Here is a 26,558-nt window from a genome sequence, read left to right as displayed (position 1 = left end):
GTTCACACTGTAACATCCCTGGGTAGCATGATGAAACTCTGTTCACACTGTAACTCCCTGGGTAGCATGATGAAACTCTGTTCAAACTGTAACATCCCTGGGTAGCATGATGAAACTCTGTTCACACTGTAACATCCGTGGGTAGCATGATGAAACTCTTCATTCTGTAACATCCTTGGGTAGCATGATGAAACTCTGTTCACACTGTAACATCCCTGGGTAGCATGATGAAACTCTGTTCAAACTGTAACATCCCTGGGTAGCATGATGAAACTCTTTTCACACTGTAACATCCCTGGGTAGCATGATGAAACTCTGTTCAAACTGTAACATCCCTGGGTAGCATGATGAAACTCTGTTCACACTGTAACATCCGTGGGTAGCATGATGAAACTCTTCATTCTGTAACATCCTTGGGTAGCATGATGAAACTCTGTTCACACTGTAACATCCCTGGGTAGCATGATGAAACTCTGTTCAAACTGTAACATCCCTGGGTAGCATGATGAAACTCTGTTCAAACTGTAACATCCGTGGGTAGCATGATGAAACTCTGTTCAAACTGTAACTCCCTGGGTAGCATGATGAAACTCTGTTCAAACTGTAACATCCCTGGGTAGCATGATGAAACTCTGTTCACACTGTAACATCCGTGGGTAGCATGATGAAACTCTTCATTCTGTAACATCCCTGGGTAGCATGATGAAACTCTGTTCACACTGTAACATCCCTGTGCAGCATGATGAAACTCTGTTCACACTGTAACATCCCTGGGTAGCATGATGAAACTCTGTTCATACTGTAACATCCCTGGGTAGCATGATGAAACTCTGTTCACACTGTAACATCCCTGGGTAGCATGATGAAACTCTGTTCAAACTGTAACATCCCTAGGTAGCATGATGAAACTCTGTTCACACTGTAACATCCCTGGGTAGTATGATGAAACTCTGTTCACACTGTAACATCCCTGGGTAGCATGATGAAACTCTGTTCACACTGTAACATCCCTGGGTAGCATGATGAAACTCTGTTCACACTGTAACTCCCTGGGTAGCATGATGAAACTCTGTTCAAACTGTAACATCCCTGGGTAGCATGATGAAACTCTGTTCACACTGTAACATCCGTGGGTAGCATGATGAAACTCTTCATTCTGTAACATCCTTGGGTAGCATGATGAAACTCTGTTCACACTGTAACATCCCTGGGTAGCATGATGAAACTCTGTTCAAACTGTAACATCCCTGGGTAGCATGATGAAACTCTTTTCACACTGTAACATCCCTGGGTAGCATGATGAAACTCTGTTCAAACTGTAACATCCCTGGGTAGCATGATGAAACTCTGTTCACACTGTAACATCCGTGGGTAGCATGATGAAACTCTTCATTCTGTAACATCCTTGGGTAGCATGATGAAACTCTGTTCACACTGTAACATCCCTGGGTAGCATGATGAAACTCTGTTCAAACTGTAACATCCCTGGGTAGCATGATGAAACTCTGTTCAAACTGTAACATCCGTGGGTAGCATGATGAAACTCTGTTCAAACTGTAACTCCCTGGGTAGCATGATGAAACTCTGTTCAAACTGTAACATCCCTGGGTAGCATGATGAAACTCTGTTCACACTGTAACATCCGTGGGTAGCATGATGAAACTCTTCATTCTGTAACATCCTTGGGTAGCATGATGAAACTCTGTTCACACTGTAACATCCCTGGGTAGCATGATGAAACTCTGTTCAAACTGTAACATCCCTGGGTAGCATGATGAAACTCTGTTCAAACTGTAACATCCGTGGGTAGCATGATGAAACTCTGTTCAAACTGTAACATCCCTGGGTAGCATGATGAAACTCTGTTCACACTGTAACATCCCTGGGTAGCATGATGAAACTCTGTTCACACTGTAACATCCGTGGGTAGCATGATGAAACTCCGTTCAAACTGTAACATCCCTGGGTAGCATGATGAAACTCTGTTCAAACTGTAACATCCCTGGGTAGTATGATGAAACTCTGTTCACACTGTAACATCCCTGGGTAGCATGATGAAACTCTGTTCACACTGTAACATCCCTGGGTAGCATGATGAAACTCCTTGCAAACTGTAACATCCCTGGGTAGCATGATGAAACTCTGTTCAAACTGTAACATCCCTGGGTAGCATGATGAAACTCTGTTCACACTGTAACATCCCTGGGTAGCATGATGAAACTCTGTTCAAACTGTAACATCCCTGGGTAGCATGATGAAACTCTGTTCACACTGTAACATCCCTGGGTAGCATGATGAAACTCTGTTCACACTGTAACATCCGTGGGTAGCATGATGAAACTCTGTTCACACTGTAACATCCCTGGGTAGCATGATGAAACTCTGTTCACACTGTAACATCCCTGGGTAGCATGATGAAACTCTGTTCACACTGTAACATCCGTGGGTAGCATGATGAAACTCTGTTCACACTGTAACATCCCTGGGTAGCATGATGAAACTCTGTTCACACTGTAACATCCGTGGGTAGTATGATAAAACTCTGTTCTAACCGTGGACATAAAGATAAATAGACACACATTCAAATGTAGAAATGCTTAATCAAACTGGTCATGGGAGACACATGTACGCATAACACACATACAAGTAAGCTGATATACCCCCCTCCCTTTGCCTCCAGAACAGCCTGAATTCTTTGTGGCATTAAACATTGCTCAATTGGTATCAAGGGACCTACCGTGTGTCAGACACAACATAATCCGGGATTCGAAACACCAGGCAGTGTTTTTCCACTCCTCAATTGTCCAGTGTTGGTGATCAGTGTTGGTGATTCATATTGATCTTGAATGTTGAGATGATGTAACATCGCTGTGAGATACACTCTCTCTGTCTTACTAATCAATGTGTTTGACATAAGAAAACCTTCTATGTCTGAGACAACAGGACTCTTTGAACTCAGGAAAAGTTCCTCCTCCCATGGCTCCTCCTGCCATCCTCCCATGGCTCCTCCTGCCATCCTCCCATGGCTCCTCCTGACATCCTCCCATGGCTCCTCCTGCCATCCTGCCATCCTCCCATGGCTCCTCCTGCCATCCTCCCATGGCTCCTCCTGCCATCCTCCCATGGCTCCTCCTGCCATCCTCCCATGACTCCTCCTGCCATCCTCCCATGGCTCCTCCTGCCATCCTCTCATGCATGGATCATCGGTTAAGAACAACACATTTAGAAGTGGGATCATATGAGGGTAGAGGAGACATGTTATGTTTGTCCATTGTTGGTGTTGCAACACTTAGTGTTCCTCCTTACATACTGGGCCTGGCTTCCTGCTGGGTTTCATCATAATTTCTGTTTGTCACAGAGAAAGAGAAAGAGAGCGAGAGAGAGAGAGAGAGAGAGAAAGAAAGAGAGACAGAGAGAGAGAGAGTGATAGAGAGAGAGAGGAGTCCCCTAAGCAAGCTGGTCCTGGGGCTCTGTTCACAAACACAAACAAACCCCACAGAGCCCCAGGACATGGCCGAATTTTCTATTGTTTTTTTCTATCTTTTGTTTATTATCTATTTCACTTGCTTTGGCAATGTAAACATATGCATCCCATGCCAATTAAGGCCTTTGAAATGAATTGAGAAAGAAAGAGCGTTAGAGGGAGTGTGAGAGAGAGAGAGAGAGAGCGCAGCCATGCTGCATTGATTAAGCCACAGACATCACCATTTGGAGGGGAACAACACAGGACATCACCATTTGGAGGGGAACAACACAGGACATCACCATGTAGAGGAGAACAACACAGGACATCACCATGTAGAGGGGAACAACACAGGACATCACCATGTAGAGGGGAACAACACAGGCCATCACCATGTAGAGGGGAACAACACAGGACATCACCATGTAGAGGAGAACAACACAGCACATCACCATGTAGAGGGGAACAACACAGGACATCACCATGTAGAGGGGAACAACACAGCACATCACCATGTAGAGGGGAACAACACAGGACATCACCATGTAGAGGGGAACAACACAGGACATCACCATGTAGAGGGGAACAACACAGCACATCACCATGTAGAACAACACAGGACATCACCATGTAGAGGGGAACAACACAGGACATCACCATGTAGAGGGGAACAACACAGGACATCACCATGTAGAGAGGAACAACACAGCACATCACCATGTAGAGGGGAACAACACAGCACATCACCATGTAGAGGGGAACAACACAGCACATCACCATGTAGAGGGGAACAACACAGCACATCACCATGTAGAGGGGAACAACACAGGACATCACCATGTAGAGGGGAACAACACAGGACATCACCATGTAGAGGGGAACAACACAGCACATCACCATGTAGAGGGGAACAACACAGGACATCACCATGTAGAGGGGAACAACACAGCACATCACCATGTAGAGGGGAACAACACAGCACATCACCATGTAGAGGGGAACAACACAGCACATCACCATGTAGAGGGGAACAACACAGGACATCACCATGTAGAGGGGAACAACACAGGACATCACCATGTAGAGGGGAACAACACAGCACATCACCATGTAGAACAACACAGGACATCACCATGTAGAGGGGAACAACACAGGACATCACCATGTAGAGGGGAACAACACAGGACATCACCATGTAGAGAGGAACAACACAGCACATCACCATGTAGAGGGGAACAACACAGCACATCACCATGTAGAGGGGAACAACACAGCACATCACCATGTAGAGGGGAACAACACAGCACATCACCATGTAGAGGGGAACAACACAGGACATCACCATGTAGAGGGGAACAACACAGCACATCACCATGTAGAGGGGAACAACACAGGACATCACCATGTAGAGGGGAACAACACAGCACATCACCATGTAGAGGGGAACAACACAGCACATCACCATGTAGAGGGAAACAACACAGGACATCACCATGTAGAGGGGAACAACACAGGACATCATCATGTAGAGGAGAACAACACAGGACATCACCATGTAGAGGGGAACAACACAGGACATCATCATGTAGAGGAGAACAACACAGGACATCACCATATAGAGGGGAACAACACAGGACATCACCATGTAGAGGGGAACAACACAGGACATCACCATGTAGAGGGAAACAACACAGGACATCACCATGTAGAGGGGAACAACACAGGACATCACCATGTAGAGGGGAACAACACAGGACATCACCATGTAGAGGGGAACAACACAGGACATCACCATGTAGAGGAGAACAACACAGGACATCACCATGTAGAGGGGAACAACACAGCACATCACCATGTAGAGGGAAACAACACAGGACATCACCATGTAGAGGGGAACAACACAGGACATCATCATGTAGAGGAGAACAACCAGGACATCACCATATAGAGGGGAACAACACAGGACATCACCATGTAGAGGGGAACAACACAGGACATCACCATGTAGAACAACACAGGACATCACCATGTAGAGGGGAACAACACAGGACATCACCATGTAGAACAACACAGGACATCACCATGTAGAGAGGGAACAACACAGGACATCACCATGTATGAATGTTTTAGGTTGCAGAAAACCTGTTCTAGTGTGTGTCCTTGTGTTTGTGTGTGTGTTTGTAGTGTGTGTGTTTGTGTGTTTGTAGTGTGTGTGTGTGTGTTTGTAGTGAGTGTGTAGTGTTAGTGTGTGTGTTTGTAGTGAGTGTGTAGTGTGAGTGTGAGTGTGTAGTGTGTGTGTGTGTGTTTGTAGTGTGTGTGTGTGTGTGTTTGTAGTGTCCTTTCTCTGTTGACACCCTGTTCTCTCTGAGTAGAGCTATAAAGGCCTTTATTGGAAAACACTCTGGGCCACTTGTTCCCCCATCCCCTGTCACCCCCCTCCACACACACACACACACACACACACACACACACACACACACACACACACACACACACACACACACACACACACACACACACACACACACACACATTGTGGGGAGGGAGGTGACAGAGGCCCAGTCCCCCTACACTAGCACCTAGTCTCTCCAGGAGCAGAGTGGAGTGACTCCCTCTCCAGACGCCGTGCTGACGTTGACAGTTAAATGCTTTAATCGGCCTAAATCAGACCACGGGCTCTGGTGACGCAGGAGAGCAAGCTATAACAGGCCACAGGTACTGGTCATGACTCTGTCCAGCCACACAACACCTCATCAGACTCAGGAAGAGGAGAGATGGGTTGAAGTACAAAGTCTAGGTTAATCCCTGCTCATGGCCTCCAATGAATTGTCTCTGTTAGCTGCCAATTAAAGATTGTCTGTGGAGAAAGTGGGGTGATTTTGTTAGATATGACTGATTGATTCGTGCAACGTTCCAAGACATGCGTTGTTTATATGCAGTGCAAATATTTAAAATGATTCTGCCGGGGCAGCAGGTAGCCTAGTGGTTAGAACGGTGGACAAGTAACCCATAGGATGCAAGATCAAATCCCTGAGCTGACAAGGTCCAAATCTGTAGTTCTACTCCTGAACAAGGCAGTTAATCTGTGAACTGTTCCTAGGCTGTTATTGAAGATAAGAATGTGTTCTTAACTGACTTGCCTGGTTAAATAAAGATCCTTCAAGTCAGTTATTTTTGGAATTGGTCATATTTAGGCAATATTGTAACACAGTATTCCTAGAACTCATTGTGAAATGATAATGGTATCATTATGTGACTAGTCATTCAGGAATTTCCTAGTCTGGTTAACCAGCTTGCTGTGTGTCAGGACTTTCCATGTGTATAGTTACCCAGTAGAGTTTTGCATTGTCATAATCCCAAACCTAATGCCTGGATGCTTGAGACTTCCTCTGTTTAGCCTGACCTCACCTGTGACCTGTGACCTGTGACAGCTCCAGGTCTCTAATCTTTAGGATCAGAGCTGGTGGGTCACTGTGACAGCTCCAGGTCTCTAGGTTTTAGGATCAGAGCTGGTCTTTCACTGTGACAGCTCCAGGTCTCTAGGTTTTAGGATCAGAGCTGGTCTGTCACTGTGACAGCTCCAGGTCTCTAGGTTTTAGGATCAGAGCTGGTCTTTCACTGTGACAGCTCCAGGTCTCTAGGTTTTAGGATCAGAGCTGGTCTGTCACTGTGACAGCTCCAGGTCTCTAGGCTTTAGGATCAGAGCTGGTCTGTCACTGTGACAGCTCCAGGTCTCTAGGTTTTAGGATCAGAGCTGGTCTGTCACTGTGACAGCTCCAGGTCTCTAGGTTTTAGGATCAGAGCTGGTCTGTCACTGTGACAGCTCCACGTCTCTAGGTTTTAGGATCAGAGCTGGTCTGTCACTGTGACAGCTCCAGGTCTCTAGGTTTTAGGATCAGAGCTGGTCTGTCACTGTGACAGCTCCACGTCTCTAGGTTTTAGGATCAGAGCTGGTCTGTCACTGTGACAGCTCCAGGTCTCTAGGTTTTAGGATCAGAGCTGGTCTGTCACTGTGACAGCTCCAGGTCTCTAGGTTTTAGGATCAGAGCTGGTCTGTCACTGTGACAGCTCCAGGTCTCTAGGTTTTAGGATCAGAGCTGGTCTGTCACTGTGACAGCTCCAGGTCTCTAGGTTTTAGGATCAGAGCTGGTGGGTCACTGTGACAGCTCCAGGTCTCTAGGTTTTAGGATCAGAGCTGGTCTGTCACTGTGACAGCTCCAGGTCTCTAGGTTTTAGGATCAGAGCTGGTCTGTCACTGTGACAGCTCCAGGTCTCTAGGTTTAGGATCAGAGCTGGTGGGTCACTGTGACAGCTCCAGGTCTCTAGGCTTTAGGATCAGAGCTGGTCTGTCACTGTGACAGCTCCAGGTCTCTAGGCTTTAGGATCAGAGCTGGTCTGTCACTGTGACAGCTCCAGGTCTCTAGGCTTTAGGATCAGAGCTGGTCTGTCACTGTGACAGCTCCAGGTCTCTAGGCTTTAGGATCAGAGCTGGTCTGTCACTGTGACAGCTCCAGGTCTCTAGGCTTTAGGATCAGAGCTGGTCTGTCACTGTGACAGCTCCAGGTCTCTAGGTTTTAGGATCAGAGCTGGTCTGTCACTGTGACAGCTCCAGGTCTCTAGGTTTTAGGATCAGAGCTGGTGGGTCACTGTGACAGCTCCAGGTCTCTAGGCTTTAGGATCAGAGCTGGTCTGTCACTGTGACAGCTCCAGGTCTCTAGGCTTTAGGATCAGAGCTGGTCTGTCACTGTGACAGCTCCAGGTCTCTAGGCTTTAGGATCAGAGCTGGTCTGTCACTGTGACAGCTCCAGGTCTCTAGGCTTTAGGATCAGAGCTGGTCTGTCACTGTGACAGCTCCAGGTCTCTAGGCTTTAGGATCAGAGCTGGTGGGTCACTGTGACAGATGGTGCAGTTGTGTTTATTATTATTACATTTTTACGCCACGATGTCCATACACACAGTTAAACATATATTAAACACTTTACTATTTACATTTCAAGACTGACAGATCTTTAATCCCCCACTCCCCTCCCGGCACCAGTTTCCTAACTCTAATTGCCCTAATTTACTGGGGATTATGTCACCTGTGGAGATAAAAACAATCACTAATTGTAGACCGTGTTTTCCATGATGTAGGTACTTTAGGTTAGCCAGGCAGATAGATCAATCTTACTAGGATAGATATATTTAAATCTCACTAGAATAGATACAATGATGTACAGTATTCATGGCTCTGCAAACACAACATTGCGATCACGTAGCTTTTAGGTAGCTGATAATTCCCAAGGCTGTCCAAATGCTCATTGCTTTATTAAGAAAAAGAAAAAGAGTGTATTGGCTACAGTATGACGCTGTTTAATATAACAGAAACAAATATGATCATTTGGTTTTATTCCAAAATGACATAGATTTTTTTGCCACTTGAGTATAGCCTAGTCTGTGATCTGTGCATTCCCTATTCTGTGTTTCCCATGTTGTGTTGTAATAAAAGCATTGAGGGTTTAACTGTTTGGCCAGCTGAAATAACACAGTCTAACTCTTTTCTCTCTTTCTCTCTCTGTCTCTCCTTCTCTCTCTCGCCCTCTCTCTCTCTCCTCTGCCTGTAGAGTCATAAAAGCGCTGAGCAGGACTCTATAAATAGCACTGTGCTGGCTTCACGCCCCTGGCTGGAGGACAGGTCAAATTATGAAGGAAAAGAAGATGACAATTTTAAAGGCATAGCCCGCTATCTTAGCCAGTAACTCAACCCACTAACTTAGCCTGTAACTCAGCCCGGTAGCTTAGCCAGTAACTCAGCCCGCTAACTTAGTCTGTAACTCAGCCCGCTAGCTTAGCCAGTAACTCAACCCGCTAACTTAGCCTGTAACTCAGCCCGCTAGCTTAGCCAGTAACTCAACCCGCTAACTTAGCCTGTAACTCAGCCCGCTAGCTTAGCCAGTAACTCAACCCGCTAACTTAGCCTGTAACTCAGCCCGGGAGCTTAGCCAGTAACTCAGCCCGCTAGCTTAGCCAGTAACTCAGCCCGCTAGCTTAGCCAGTAACTCAGCCCGCTAACTTAGTCTGTAACTCAGCCCGCTAGCTTAGCCAGTAACTCAACCCGCTAACTTAGCCTGTAACTCAGCCCGCTAGCTTAGCCAGTAACTCAACCCGCTAACTTAGCCTGTAACTCAGCCCGGTAGCTTAGCCAGTAACTCAGCCCGCTAGCTTAGCCTGTAACTCAGCCCGCTAACTTAGTCTGTAACTCAACCCACTAACTTAGCCTGTAACTCAGCCGGGTAGCTTAGCCAGTAACTCAGCCCACTAACTTAGTCTGTAACTCAACCCACTAACTTAGCCTGTAACTCAGCCCGGTAGCTTATCCAGTAACTCAACCCACTAACTTAGCCTGTAACTCAGCCCGCTAGCTTAGCCAGTAACTCAGCCCGCTAGCTTAGCCAGTAACTCAGCCCGCTAACTTAGTCTGTAACTCATCCCGCTAGCTTAGCCAGTAACTCAACCCGCTAACTTAGCCTGTAACTCAGCCCGCTAGCTTAGCCAGTAACTCAACCCGCTAACTTAGCCTGTATCTCCGCCCGGTAGCTTAGCCAGTAACTCAGCCCGCTAGCTTAGCCAGTAACTCCGCCCGCTAACTTAGTCTGTAACTCAACCCACTAACTTAGCCTGTAACTCAGCCGGGTAGCTTAGCCAGTAACTCAGCCCGCTAACTTAGTCTGTAACTCAACCCACTAACTTAGCCTGTAACTCAGCCAGCTAGCTTAGACAGTAACTCAGCCTGCTAGCTTAGCCAGTTAGTCAAGCCTGGTTAGCCAGTATCTCAGGCCCACTTAGCCAGTAAGTCAGGCCTGCGTCTATCAGTGGTCAGAGAGAACACTGGACCTGACGTGTATGTTATGAGTCTAATTATCATGTTATGGGTTCTCTACGGGGCTCTGATGGAATAATACACTGTTCTGTTTTAGAGCCAGACCAAAGTGATTGCTTCCTTCCCCCTGCCATTCAAACAGATCATGTGGATGTATTATCAAACAATGAACTATTTTGTTCCTCTGTACCAGTGGAGGCTGCTGAGGGGAGGACGGCTCATAATAATGGCTGGAACGGAGCAAATGAAATGGCATCAAACACATGGAAACCATAGAAACCATGTGCTTGATGTATTTGATACCATTCCACTCATTCCGCTCCAGCCATTACCACAAGCACGTTCTCCCCAATTAAGGTGCCACCCACCTCCTGTGCTCTGTAATGCTATCAATGCACAGCACTCCCTAGTGACCTAGTTCTGATGCAGTAGTTTGTGTTTTAAAAGAACCTGTTGTGTCACATGAAAGACTATGAAAGGGACAGTGTTGTCCTGTGTTTTAGACAAGGACAAACGGAAGCAAAGCTGAAAGCTGTTACAGTTTTTTACAGTCGCTAACAAGCATTTACCTATACTTAAGATACTTTTTCTAAACTCTTAAACACAGCAACACACAATTAGCCAAATAGTTAATGTTCTGCTCAAAACCACATTTTGTTCATTAAATACATTTCAAAATACAAAAACACTTTCTCTACATACACTAACTCTATCAAAACACGGTAAACCGACTCAATATCTAATCACTCTATCAAAACACGGTAAACCCGACTCAATATCTAATCACTCTATCAAAACACGGTAAACCCGACTCAATATCTAATCACTCTATCAAAACACGGTAAACCCGACTCAATATCTAATCATTCTATCAAAACACGGTAAACCCGACTCAATATCTAATCACTCTATCAAAACACGGTAAACCCGACTCAATATCTAATCATTCTATCAAAACACGGTAAACCCGACTCAATATCTAATCATTATATCAAAACACGGTAAACCCGACTCAATATCTAATCATTCTGTCAAAACACGGTAAACCCGACTCAATATCTAATCATTCTGTCAAAACACGGTAAACCCGACTCAATATCTAATCATTCTGTCAAAACACGGTAAACCCGACTCAATATCTAATCACTCTATCAAAACACGGTAAACCCGACTCAATATCTAATCATTCTGTCAAAACACGGTAAACCCGACTCAATATCTAATCATTCTATCAAAACACGGTAAACCCGACTCAATATCTAATCACTCTATCAAAACACGGTAAACCCGACTCAATATCTAATCATTCTATCAAAACACGGTAAACCCGACTCAATATCTAATCATTCTATCAAAACACGGTAAACCCGACTCAATATCTAATCATTCTGTCAAAACACGGTAAACCCGACTCAATATCTAATCATTCTATCAAAACACGGTAAACCCGACTCAATATCTAATCATTCTATCAAAACACGGTAAACCCGACTCAATATCTAATCATTCTGTCAAAACACAGTAAACCCGACTCAATATCTAATCATTCTGTCAAAACACGGTAAACCCGACTCAATATCTAATCATTCTATCAAAACATGGTAAACCCGACTCAATATCTAATCATTCTGTCAAAACACGGTAAACCCGACTCAATATCTAATCATTCTGTCAAAACACGGTAAACCCGACTCAATATCTAATCATTCTGTCAAAACACGGTAAACCCGACTCAATATCTAATCATTCTATCAAAACACGGTAAACCCGACTCAATATCTAATCATTCTATCAAAACACGGTAAACCCGACTCAATATCTAATCATTCTATCAAAACACGGTAAACCCGACTCAATATCTAATCATTCTGTCAAAACACGGTAAACCCGACTCAATATCTATTCATTCTATCAGAACACGGTAAACCCGACTCAATATCTAATCATTCTATCAAAACACGGTAAACCCGACTCAATATCTAATCATTCTGTCAAAACACGGTAAACCCGACTCAATATCTAATCATTCTGTCAAAACACGGTAAACCCGACTCAATATCTAATCATTCTGTCAAAACACGGTAAACCCGACTCAATATCTAATCATTCTGTCAAAACACGGTAAACCCGACTCAATATCTAATCATTCTGTCAAAACACGGTAAACCCGACTCAATATCTAATCATTCTGTCAAAACACGGTAAACCCGACTCAATATCTAATCGTTCTGTCAAAACACGGTAAACCCGACTCAATATCTAATCGTTCTATCAAAACACGGTAAACCCGACTCAATATCTAATCATTCTATCAAAACACGGTAAACCCGACTCAATATCTAATCATTCTGTCAAAACACGGTAAACCCGACTCAATATCTAATCATTCTGTCAAAACACGGTAAACCCGACTCAATATCTAATCATTCTGTCAAAACACGGTAAACCCGACTCAATATCTAATCGTTCTGTCAAAACACGGTAAACCCGACTCAATATCTAATCATTCTATCAAAACACGGTAAACCCGACTCAATATCTAATCATTCTGTCAAAACACTAGCACATGTTTTCTGTCCAAGAGGAGCATATAGTCAATCTTAGCACAACGACTTTCAAAATACTAACAGTTGATGGCATTACAAAAACTGCATTACTTTTCAAGTTTCGGTTCTACCTGCATACATTAGACAATATGAAATCCATAGTTTTTTATAATTCAGTTTCGAGTGTCGAATGTATGCAATTTTGGCAACATACTATCTAAAAGTGAATGAGTGATCTTTACTTCATAGAATGTCAAGTAGAAACAAATAGGAACTGCTGCAGTAAAAGCGTTATTAGCAACATGAAATTACTGCCAGTGATCAACAACACATCCAATATACATGGCCTTTGGTTCAACAACACATCCAATATACATGACCTTTGGATCAACAACACATCCAACATACATGGCCTTTGGATCAACAACACATCCAACACACATGGCCTTTGGTTCAACAACACATCCAACATACATGGCCTTTGGTTCAACAACACATCCAACATACATGACCTTTGGTTCAACAACACATCCAATATACATGGCCTTTGGTTCAACAACACATCCAACATACATGACCTTTGGTTCAACAACACATCCAACATACATGGCCTTTGGTTCAACAACACATCCAACATACATGGCCTTTGGATCAACAACACATCCAACATACATGGCCTTTGGTTCAACAACACATCCAACATACATGGCCTTTGATTCAACAACACATCCAACATACATGGCCTTTGGTTCAACAACACATCCAACATACATGGCCTTTGGTTCAACAACACCTCCAACATACATGGCCTTTGGTTCAACAACACATCCAACATACATGGCCTTTGGTTCAACAACACATCCAATATACATGACCTTTGGTTCAACAACACCTCCAACATACATGGCCTTTGGTTCAACAACACATCCAACATACATGGCCTTTGGTTCAACAACACATCCAACATACATGGCCTTTGGTTCAACATCACCTCCAACATACATGGCCTTTGGTTCAACAACACATCCAACATACATGGCCTTTGGTTCAACAACACATCCAACATACATGGCCTTTGGTTCAACATCACCTCCAACATACATGGCCTTTGGTTCAACATCACCTCCAACATACATGGCCTTTGGTTCAACATCACCTCCAACATACATGGCCTTTGGTTCAACATCACCTCCAACATACATGGCCTTTGGTTCAACATCACCTCCAACATACATGGCCTTTGGTTCAACAACACATCCAATATACATGACCTTTGGTTCAACAACACATCCAATATACATGACCTTTGGTTCAACAACACATCCAACATACATGGCCTTTGGTTCAACAACACATCCAACATACATGGCCTTTGGTTCAACAACACATCCAACATACATGGCCTTTGGTTCAACATCACCTCCAACATACATGGCCTTTGGTTCAACATCACCTCCAACATACATGGCCTTTGGTTCAACAACACATCCAATATACATGACCTTTGGTTCAACAACACATCCAATATACATGACCTTTGGTTCAACAACACATCCAACATACATGGCCTTTGGTTCAACAACACATCCAACATACATGGCCTTTGGTTCAACAACACATCCAACATACATGGCCTTTGGTTCAACAACACATCCAACATACATGGCCTTTGGTTCAACAACACATCCAACATACATGGCCTTTGGTTCAACAACACATCCAACATACATGACCTTTGGTTCAACAACACATCCAACATACATGGCCTTTGGTTCAACAACACATCCAACATACATGGCCTTTGGTTCAACAACACATCCAACATACATGGCCTTTGGTTCAACAACACATCCAACATACATGGCCTTTGGTTCAACAACACATCCAACATACATGACCTTTGGTTCAACAACACATCCAACACACATGGCCTTTGGTTCAACAACACATCCAACATACATGGCCTTTGGTTCAACAACACATCCAACATACATGGCCTTTGGTTCAACAACACATCCAACACACATGGCCTTTGGTTCAACAACACCTCCAACATACATGGCCAATTACAGTAAAAAAGGCACAGAAGGGAAAAACAGTAAAATGCCCCGTTCTGTTCTAATCTATACCATCTTCAGCATTTGGCCACATGTTCTCGTCCACATCACATCTTATATCGTCTCTCGCTATGCACCTTGGATAGTAACGCTTGTCCTGCTTTATCCACCCCTGGCAGTCTTCAGCTGAGATGTCTCTGCACCTTGGATAGTAACGCTTGGCCTGCCTTATCCACCCCTGGCAGTCTTCAGCTGAGATGTCTCTGCACCTTGGATAGTAACGCTTGGCCTGCCTTATCCACCCCTGGCAGTCTTCAGCTGAGATGTCTCTGCACCTTGGATAGAAACGCTTGTCCTGCTTTATCCACCCCTGGCAGTCTTCAGCTGAGATGTCTCTGCACCTTGGATAGTAACGCTTGGCCTGCCTTATCCACCCCTGGCAGTCTTCAGCTGAGATGTCTCTGCACCTTGGATAGTAACGCTTGTCCTGCTTTATCCACCCCTGGCAGTCTTCAGCTGAGATGTCTCTGCATCTTGGATAGTAACGCTTGTCCTGCTTTATCCACCCCTGGCAGTCTTCAGCTGAGATGTCTCTGCATCTTGGATAGAAACGCTTGTCCTGCTTTATCCACCCCTGGCAGTCTTCAGCTGAGATGTCTCTGCACCTTGGATAGTAACGCTTGTCCTGCTTTATCCACCCCTGGCAGTCTTCAGCTGAGATGTCTCTGCACCTTGGATAGAAACGCTTGTCCTGCTTTATCCACCCCTGGCAGTCTTCAGCTGAGATGTCTCTGCACCTTGGATAGAAACGCTTGGCCTGCCTCATCCACCCCTGACAGTCTTCAGCTGAAATGTCTCTGCATCTTGGATAGAAACGCTTGTCATGCCTCATCCACCCCTGGCAGTCTTCAGCTGAAATGTCTCTGCAGACGGCATCCATTGCATCCAGGAGGGACATTTGGTCATGTGACCGATGATCATATACTGTACTTTCCACCTCCAGGCAGAAAAAAGTTTGGGGAACGGTGAGTGGGGGGGGGGGGGGGGGGGGGGCGGCATTCTTGGATGGGCTTCCAAAACAGTTTGTGATTGCATGTGAATGGTGGAATGCTACATTGTCCCATGTAATCACAATGTCCTCATGTTTCCTCCCACCTGTTCTCTTTCTGCTTCTGGCACCAGTTGTTGGTGGAGGTCATCTAAACACAAAAGAAGGTGCTCAGTGTTGCAGGGACCAATCTGGCATTTCTGCAGGACCAAACCAGCACTCGAGGTTGAAGCACACATTGTGATATTTGCTCCTCTCTGACCCGGCACGTCAACAATGGCCCTTTTCTCTATGACGTTTCTTACCTGCCGATGTGCTTATGCCAGGTTAAACCTTGCCTCGTCTACATACATTATTTCATTATGGGGTCTGATTGGCCTCCACCTCCATGACTCTCTGATAGAAATCAAACACAGTATGTGTCAATGCTTTTCAGTGTGTCCTACTGTATGTACTGTAACCCATGTTTACATGTAGAGTAGCATAGTGTAAAACTCACTATAGAACTAGACATATTGGATAGACATCATACCTGGACGTATTGGTGCCGGAGTTCCTTGACCCCATAGTGTAAAACTCACTATAGAACTAGACATATTGGATAGACATCATACCTGGACGTATTGGTGCCGGAGATCCTTGACCCCGTAGTGTAAAACTCACTATAGAACTAGACATATTGGATAGACATCATACCTGGACGTATTGGTGCCGGAGTTCCTTGACCCCATAGTGTAATACTCACTATAGAACTAGACATATTGGATAGACATCATACCTGGACGTTTTGGTGCCGGAGTTCCTTGACCCGCTCACTGTTCCTTTCAAAAGTGTGTAAAACTGTTTCATTCCAACTCTGTGTTTGGTCAGAGTCTGAGCAATGGTAGTCAGGCTGATGCTTTCCACTTTTGAAATACCAGGTTGTACCAAAAAAGAAATTAAAATATATTTTATATTTGAGATTCTTCAAATAGCCACCCTTTGCCTTGATGACAGAGCAAAGTATTGACAAGGTTTTTTAAATTGAGAGACGAGCTTAAAGTTTTCTTTACTCACCATAGTTTTCACTTGTCTGACCACTTGCATGATGACGGGTTTCTCACACGACTTGCCTATCTGGGTGATGTTTTTTCTCGACTGAATGATCTGAATCTAGGATTACAGGGACTTTCCGCAACTATATTCAATGTGTGAGACAAAATTGAGTCTGTGATGAAGAAGTTGGAGCTCTTCTCTGTCTGCATTAACAAGGACAACACACAGGTCTTTCCATCATTGTATGATTCTTTGTGTGCAAATGAACTCAAGCTTACGGACAATGTCAAATGTGATATAGCAAAGCACCTGAGTGAGTTGGGTACTGTCCCGAAACAGATGACACAAACAACTGGATTCGATATACCTTTCATGCCCTGCCTCCAGTCCACTTACCATATCTGAACAAGAGAGCCTCATCGAAATTGCAACAAGCGGTTCTGTGAAAATGTTATTTAGTCAGAAGGGACTACCAGATTTCTGGATTGGGCTGCGCTCAGAGTATCCTGCCTTGGCAAATCACTCTGTTAAGACACTGATGCCCTTTGCAACCACGTACCTATGTGAGAGTGGATTCTCGGCCCTCACTAGCATGAAAACTAAATACAGGCACAGACTGTGTGTGGAAAATTATTTAAGACTGAGACTCTCTCCAATACAACCCAACATGTTGAGTCATTGCCAATTTTTGATGAACAAATACAGTTTTATATGTAAGATGGCTAAATAAAGAGCAAAATTGTTGATTATTATTACATTTGTGCCCTGGTCCTATAAGAGCTCTTTGTCACTTCCCACGAGCTTTGTGGGAAGTTGTGACAAAAACTCACACTCCTTGTTATGTTTAAGAGATGTACCGTATAAGTGTGGCAGGCTTACAATGAAACAGCATTTGAGAGTGTGCCGATCCTTTTGAGAGTGTGCCAACCCTTTTGAGAGTGTGCCGACCCTTTTGAGAGTGTGCCGACCCTTTTGAGAGTGTGCCGACCCATTTGAGAGTGTGCCGACCCTTTTGAGAGTGTGCCGACCCTTTTGAGAGTGTGCCGGCCCTTTTGAGAGTGTGCCGACCCATTTGAGAGTGTGCTGACCCTGGTGCTAGAGGGGGTACGCAGCTGGAGGTTGAATGTTTGAAGGGGTACGGGACTATAAACATTTTGGGAACCACTGCCTTAGGGCATCCTTCCTCACATGATTGGCTGACTCATGGCATGCTTCCTTACACGATTAGCAGGCTCAGGGCATGCTTCCTCACACGATTGGCTGGCTCAGGGCATGCTTCCTCAAGAGCAGTACAGATTTAGGATCTTAATTTGATGACTATTTTGTATCTGAGAATGTTCCTGCACGGCAGGAAAGGCCAACTTGTAGGGTTAGGGTTAGGGTTAGGGTTCGGGTTAGGGTTAACCCTATTTTGTAGCTGAGAATGTTCCGGCACGGCAGGAAAGGCCAACTTGTAGGGTTAGGGTTAGGGTTAGGGTTCGGGTTAGGGTTAACCCTATTTTGTAGCTGAGAATGTTCCGGCACGGCAGGAAAGGCCAACTTGTAGGGTTAGGGTTAGGGTTAGGGTTCGGGTTAGGGTTAACCCTATTTTGTATCTGAGAATGTTCCTGCACGGCAGGAAAGGCCAACTTGTAGTGTATTCAGGGTTTTAAAAAGGTTCTAAAGTTTGTCATTTTCACGTTAAAATGTAAGACTTGATTTGCCCTGATGAAACATGTTTTAACTCCTTCATAAAAATACCCATGAATTCTAATCCACACAATAATTCACATTTCTTGTTGCTGCAGGATTTGTTTCCTGTTTTAGCAAACTGTCTGGAATGAAGATCCTACATCTGCAGTGTCCTGGATGCACACTGACCCCTGCTCTCTCTCCATCCTACAATCTGCAGTGTCCTGGATGCACACTGACCCCTGCTCTCTCTCCATCCTACATCTGCAGTGTCCTGGATGCACACTGACCCCTGCTCTCTCTCCATCCTACATCTGCAGTGTCCTGGATGCACACTGACCCCTGCTCTCTCTCCATCCTACAATCTGCAGTGTCCTGGATGCACACTGACCCCTGCTCTCTCTCCATCCTACATCTGCAGTGTCCTGGATGCACACTGACCCCTGCTCTCTCTCCATCCTACAATCTGCAGTGTCCTGGATGCACACTGACCCCTGCTCTCTCTCCATCCTACAATCTGCAGTGTCCTGGATGCACACTGACCCCTGCTCTCTCTCCATCCTACAATCTGCAGTGTCCTGGATGCACACTGACCCCTGCTCTCTCTCCATCCTACATCTGCAGTGTCCTGGATGCACACTGACCCCTGCTCTCTCTCCATCCTACATCTGCAGTGTCCTGGATGCACACTGACCCCTGCTCTCTCTCCATCCTACATCTGCAGTGTCCTGGATGCACACTGACCCCTGCTCTCTCTCCATCCTACATCTGCAGTGTCCTGGATGCACACTGACCCCTGCTCTCTCTCCATCCTACATCTGCAGTGTCCTGGATGCACACTGACCCCTGCTCTCTCTCCATCCTACAATCTGAGATAATAGTTACTATTCCACTTGGTCAGGTGGTTGGGTCAGGGTGATCTGGGAGGGTTGACACAGTTAGTTATATAATACATGTGTTTTTTTAACATGCAGAATATGGTGCTGGTTTGTTACTCTCAATGACTAACCAATCATCTCGAGATTGAACTAATAACCAACCTATCAGAAATGGGCTGCTTGAACTAATAACCAACCTATCAGATATGGGCTGCTTGAACTAATAACCAACCTATCAGAAATGGGCTGCTTGAACTAATAACCAACCTATCAGATATGGGCTGCTTGAACTAATAACCAACCTATCAGAAATGGGCTGCTTGAACTAATAACCAACCTATCAGAAATGGGTTGCTTGAACTAATAACCAACCTTTCAGAAATGGGCTGCCAATAAGAATAGATGTTACGTTGTCAAAATACAGAATATCACAGGCACCATAAACTACCATGAAAGAAAAACAACAGTAGCAAGACCTTGTACGGATGAGGAAATATATGTGATTTGGATAGTATGTTTTGGAAAAAGGGATAGAAGGATGAATCTTGTACAAGAGAAAGAAATGAAGAATCCCAGTTGAGAGAGGGTAGAGAGAGAGAGAGAGAGAGGGAGATAAATAGAGGGAATGAGAAAGGAGAGAGAGATAAATAGAGTTTAAATGAGAGAAAGAGTGAGAGAAAAGAGCAAGAGAGAGAGAGGGGGAGAGAGAGGAATCAAGCAGAGTGAGCTTCCATCTGCAGCTTGGCTGGGCCCTGCTCTGGGAGAGAGGGAGGGAGGGAGTCAGTCAGGAGACATGCCTTCTGGCAGGAATCTAGCTGTAGAGCTGTAGAAGAGACAGCTGTGTTTGGTGGAGGTATTTTTAAACGCATCAATGCTGCTCCAATCCCCTCGCCTCAGCCCTCCTATTTATAGCTGGGGCCGGCCATTGTTCTATTTCTGTCACCTGTGGGCCACGCTGTTGTTAATTCACATGCAAATGAAGCTTGCACCCTCTCCGGCTCAAGCATTACTTTCCTGTGAGAGGTGGACGGGTAAACAGTGCACGGCTTAGCTCATCTCTGACTAGTACACCCCCCATTGGAAGGTTGAAACACAGGCAGGCTCACTCTCACCGCTCAGACATTACTGAGAGAGGAACAGAGAGGAGAAGACAGACAGACGAGAGAGAGAGATCAGAGGGAATAAGAGCAGGGTAGTAGCTCAGTGTCACAACAAGAGAAGAGAATCAGACTGCCAGGCATCTTCTAACTCTGTCTGAACAGGGACTTCTTGACTGAAGCTCTGTGCTCTATGGTGCTGTGTAGTCACAGTATAGTGGGGAAAGCCTCACAGAGGGAGTGTGTGGTGTGGTTATTGTATTGCGTTTCAGCACAGCAAGAGAGAGAGAGTTTCCTCAGAGGAAAAGGAGGAGAGCTGTTTCTGTCTCTAGTCTCCGTACGCCGTCGTGGTCGTTCCCCTGAGTGCACTGCTGTGAGAGGGTTGGCTCTTTAGGGACAGGAAGAGCAGGACTTGCGATGCGACCTGAGCGCTGAGTGGAGTATGCTACAGACGATTTACGAGAGCGAGTCAAATTTCTCCACCACAACAAACAAGCTCGTTGTCCACCAGCAACTCTTGGACCAGCAGAAGATGCACAACGTTAACTCAGGTGACCAGACCCACCATGCTCTCTCTCTGCTCCTAAAGGGATAGCCTATCTTTCTCTTTTTCCTCTGGATTTTTACAGCATTCTTATCCTCTCTCTCTGTTTCTCTTCATCTGGCGGTCTGCCGCTCTCTCTCCTTATTTCCCTCTCTCTCTCTCTCTCTCTTTTTCTCTCACTCCCTACCTCCCTCTCCCTCGGTTTCATTCTCTCAACTCTCCGGTCTCTCCCAGTCAGTCTCTATCTGTCTGCCTCTGTGAAAGGAGGACTCCAAACTTCTCAGCACAGCAACGCGTTATGATCAGGCACTGCTTTCTGTATCCAGGTATTTACATGTGTGATATTATACTGCATGGTTTTACAGTGTGCAGTGCTTCTGGATGGGCAGTTCCTCCTTGTATTCCTTTACTGTCATTGTTTCTCTGTTTGCTTGTGTCTGAAAGGAGTAAAACAAACATGTTTAAAACTGTCTGTATAGTGAGTGTTAGTAAATACACATAGTTTTATCATTGTGTGCATATGGACTGAATGCACAGTTTGGATTTGTTTTGGTGCAGTGTGCTTTTTACAGTCATTGTCACCACAATGAAATGGCATGAAAACATGAAAGGGATGTTGTGTTTGGAAGGGAGGCTTCCATGTCAGGTTTCACGTTTTGGGGTATAACAGTAGCAGGAAATGCCACGGTAAAAATACAGACAGTACAAGGAAAAGGGAAATGAACATCAAAAGATTATCTCTGCGTCTCTGTGGATGTTTACCAAACACAATGTCATTCTATTCCTGACCTGAGAAATGAATCTCAGGGTTCAAACGAATCTGACATCATTCTGAGTAATGTCGGTTTACGGTATTCACTCAATGTGAGTCACTCTGTTATTCTCTGCCTTTTGGACTTGTGGTAGTTCAGAACATTCACTTGGCTGTTGTCATCTAATGGGACCAGCATTGTATTATGGGAAAGCACACACACTACAGTAAATGTCAGGAGTTTTGGTGGGCAGCATTGTTATGACAATACACAGATTGAGTCATGTACTGCGTATTGTGGGCAGAGAGTGGTATACAGGAAATGAATATTATGGCTATTGATTTCTCAATAACTTGTGAACATCAGAGATAAACGCTTAAATGATTCATTTCACACATCCTCACATTGATCACCAAGGATACCACATGCTCTGTGAACATGACTCTTATAGTGTGTTTCTGTAAACTCAGTGTATTTCTCCTCATACGCATAGTACTGTTGTCTGTTGTAGAACTATATTTAACCACCAGTACAATATATTAACTACAGGACAAACACATATCTACTTAATTAACCACAGAATAAAAACATCTCTACTTAATTAACTACAGAACATACACATATCTACTTCATTAACTACAGGACAAACACATCTATACTTCATTAACTACAGAACTAACACATCTCTATTTAATTAACCACAGAACAAACACATCTCTATTTAATTAACCACAGAACATACACATCTCTACTTAATTAACTACAGGACAAACACATCTATACTTCATTAACTACAGAACTAACACATCTCTATTTAATTAACCACAGAACAAACACATCTCTATTTAATTAACCACAGAACATACACATCTCTACTTAATTAACTACAGGACAAACACATCTATACTTCATTAACTACAGAACTAACACATCTCTACTTAATTAACTACAGAACAAACATATCTACTTAATTAACTACAGGACAAACACATCTATACTTCATTAACCACAGAACTAAAAATCTCTACTTCATTAACTACAGAACTAACACATCTCTACTCATTAACTACATACTGCATTGTTATTCTATTCTGTCCTATTCTATTCTGCTCTGTTAAATTATATTCTATTATAGTATGTCTCTATTCTATCCTATTCTATCCTGCTCTGTTCTATTATATTATGTCTCTTCTCTGTCCTATTCTATTCTGTTCTGCTCTATTCTATTCTGTCCTATTCTATTTTGTCCTATTCTGTTCTGCTTTGTTCTATTATTTTCTAATCTGTCCTGTTCTATTCTGGTCTGTTTGATTCTTTTGTATTCTATTCTGCTCTGTTCTATTATATTATATTGTATTCAGTCCTATTCTATTCTGTTCTGTTCGATTATGTTCTATTCTGTCATATTCTATGATATTCTGCTCTGTTCTATTATATTATATTCTATTCTGCTCTGTTCTATTCTGCTCTGTTTTATTCTGCTCTGTTTTATTCTGCTCTGTTTTATTCTGCTCTGTTTTATTCTGCTCTGTTTTATTCTATTCTGTTGTATTGTATCCTGTAGACAAGCTGAAAGGTAGTACAGTACATGATCTATGGTAGTCAGCAGAACAAGAAGAGCAGAACAAGTGTGAATAAGGTTCTAGCATGACACATTCTATCTCCTCTGCTCTGTCAATAGAACACCAGGTCAATCCCAACATCCATTGCTGCTTTTCTCTCTCCTTCAAGCCAAGCATTTCAGCTCTTCTTGTTCTTCTTCTCGCAGAACATTATCTGCCAAACAACAAGATATTTTAAGTGCCTGAAATTCAGGCTTCTTGCTTATTCTGTGGGTCAGCTATTCTTAGGTGTGTTATTTTGGGCTTATGGCATTAGCCAGCTAAGATTAGGTGCCTTGCTGTCTTTATCACTCCATCTCAGCAGCCAGCAGCACACCCCTGATATAACAGTGCTTTTGGAAGGAGAGATATACTTAATTTATCATTTACCTATTACGTGTGTGTGTGTGTGTGTGTGTGTGTGTGTGTGTGTGTGTGTGTGTGTGTGTGTGTGTGTGTGTGTGTGTGTGTGTGTGTGTGTGTGTGTGTGTGTGTGTGTGCCTGTCTCTTATTCTGGTTTCACTTGTTGACGATTATATTTTCGGTTCTAAAAATAGCCTTGTCACATGCCTTTTATGACGGCTGCATGGGAGGCAGGGAGGCACCACAGTGACTGCTGCACAGCATACAGGTCTGTTCTGTTGGACTAAGACCATGGAGACAGGGTTGACAGGATAGACAGGGTAGACAGCGTAGACAGGGTAAACAGGGTAGACAGGGTAGACAGCGTAAACAGGGTAGACAGGGCAAACAGGGTAGACAGGGCAAACAGGGTAGACAGGGCAGACACGGTAGACAGGGAAAACAGGGTAAACAGGGCAGACAGGGTAGACAGGGCAGACAGCGTAAACAGGGCAGACAGGGCAAACAGGGTAGACAGGGCAGACACGGTAGACAGGGCAAACAGGGCAGACAGGGTAGACAGGGCAGACAGCGTAAACAGGGAAAACAGGGTAGACAGGGCAAACAGGGTAGACAGGGCAAACAGGGTAGACAGGGTAGAAAGGGCAGACACGGTAGACAGGGCAAACAGGGTAAACAGGGCAAACAGGGCAGACAGGGTAGACAGGGCAGACAGCGTAAACAGGGAAAACAGGGTAGACAGGGTAAACAGGGTAGACAGGGCAGACAGCGTAAACAGGGTAGACACCATCTAAGCTGTCCTTGCCACTGTCTGGAGAACCAACATTCATAAAGGTTTCTGTCCACAGAGCTCTTCATGAATTCACACTTCACTTAATAACACTCTCATCTCTCCGGCTTTCATGTTGAAGAAGCTCAATGAATTCAGAGGGAGGAAGACAACATGTCTTTGTGATTTTAATGAGATGAGCCATGTAGCAGTGACATCAACATGTTCTAACGTGACCAAAACAAAGTGCTCAGACACAAAGGCTTTTTGAAAAAGAGAAAATGACTAATTAGTTAACTGAATGTAATGTCAGGAAGTGGGATTGTTGAGAATAATAAACCACTAAACAACACAGTGTTTATAATGCGCTATAATATGACCATGGCCTCTCCTTTGTCTGCATCTCTCTACCATTATATTCATTTCTATCATCTGCTGCTTAACAAACACTGTCATTGGTGAATTACATTTGTATATTGCATTACAGTTACTCTGTACCCCTTCTGCATTACAAATATGTAACAAGATGTTCCTCTTGAGCTGTTAAACAATAGTTGAACGTTCCAAATATACGGTTTGAAAATGAATAATACCAAGACTACGATAAGCATAGTCTTGGTATCAAGCAATTATTTCTTCACTCATTTAGAGGAACATAATATTAGAGGACCAGCTGTTGTTGCGTAATTTCTAATACACAACGGCCTATCAGAGTTATCTATACGGCCTATCAGAGTTATCTATACGGCCTATCAGAGTTATCTATACGGCCTATCAGAGTTATCTATACGGCCTATCAGAGTTATCTATACGGCCTATCAGAGTTATCTATACGGCCTATCAGAGTTATCTATACAGCCTATCAGAGTTATCTATACGGCCTATCAGAGTTATCTATACGGCCTATCAGAGTTATCTATACGGCCTATCAGAGTTATCTATACGGCCTATCAGAGTTATCTATACGGCCTATCAGAGTGTCTGTATGGTGTGAAGCTCTGTTGAGTTGCTCTGAATGTGCTGGGCCCACATCCATCCATCCCTGGGCTGATGCTTGGACCTGTACAAGGAAAAAGACAGGCTTCGCATGGCATCCTGGGAGGTAGTAAAGTGCTATACAAATGTGAAACGTACAGTTCTCTCTCTGTCTGCCACCGTTATGTACATTATCTTGATTGTGTTGCTATGTTACTGTACATTACAGAACGGTAGTGATTTTGGGAGGTGACAGAGTCCTATAGACTGTATAAAGCAGTGCCCCATGGTTGGACAGTTTCATTACATTAAAGGGCTATTTCTGGATTTTCACCAGTCAGATGAACTTGTGGATACCATTTTTATTAATGCAATTGCTAACTAGCATGCTTGCAGATAACCATAGACTTCCAGTCATTGTGCTAACGCTAGTTAGCATTGGCTGACGAGACTACCTCTAACTTCCTTCATACTGGACACGGAGACACACCACAGAGTTCATCTGACTCTTGGGAAGTAGATAAAGGGCCTCATTGCCAAAATCCCCAAGTATCCCTTTAAGGACATACACATTAAACTCTATGGTGAATGACCAGGGTTTGAGTGGTTCGGTTTGTGGCTCGGCAGTGGCTCGGCTCCTTTTGTTAGCGTTAGATGATAGCCTGCAAGCCACAGCTCTGTTTGAGCTGCGAAGACGAGCCTGACCGCCTGGGACTTAAAAATAAAGCTCTGTTTCCTGCTTTAGACGTGCCAGCTGCCCAAAAATAACAAGGCACTTAATGAGAGATCCAGCACCACATAGCAGACCCAAGCATCAGGCTATTCCTGCCCTGAAACATCTTCTGCATCTCCCAGTTTCTATTTATACAAGGCCAGTTAGAAAGAGCTCTGAGAGCTTGG

The 26,558-nt window shown here is 44.2% G+C and overlaps 1 protein-coding gene across 1 annotated transcript in view; it reads left to right on the top strand.

Annotated features, from left to right (window-relative positions):
• LOC116372067 (histone deacetylase 9-B-like) overlaps window positions 1-26,558 on the top strand; it is a 114,420-nt gene that overhangs the window by 30,654 nt on the left and 57,208 nt on the right. The window contains exon 3 of the mRNA XM_031821145.1: window positions 18,796-21,205. Coding sequence (XP_031677005.1) covers window positions 21,097-21,205 — 109 coding nt within the window. The 5' untranslated portion in view covers window positions 18,796-21,096. The remainder of the gene's footprint in view (window positions 1-18,795; window positions 21,206-26,558) is intronic.

This window comes from Oncorhynchus kisutch, unplaced genomic scaffold (assembly GCF_002021735.2).
Source record: "Oncorhynchus kisutch isolate 150728-3 unplaced genomic scaffold, Okis_V2 scaffold3880, whole genome shotgun sequence".
NCBI lineage: Eukaryota > Metazoa > Chordata > Actinopteri > Salmoniformes > Salmonidae > Oncorhynchus > Oncorhynchus kisutch.
This window is presented reverse-complemented; position numbering and strand designations above follow the sequence as displayed.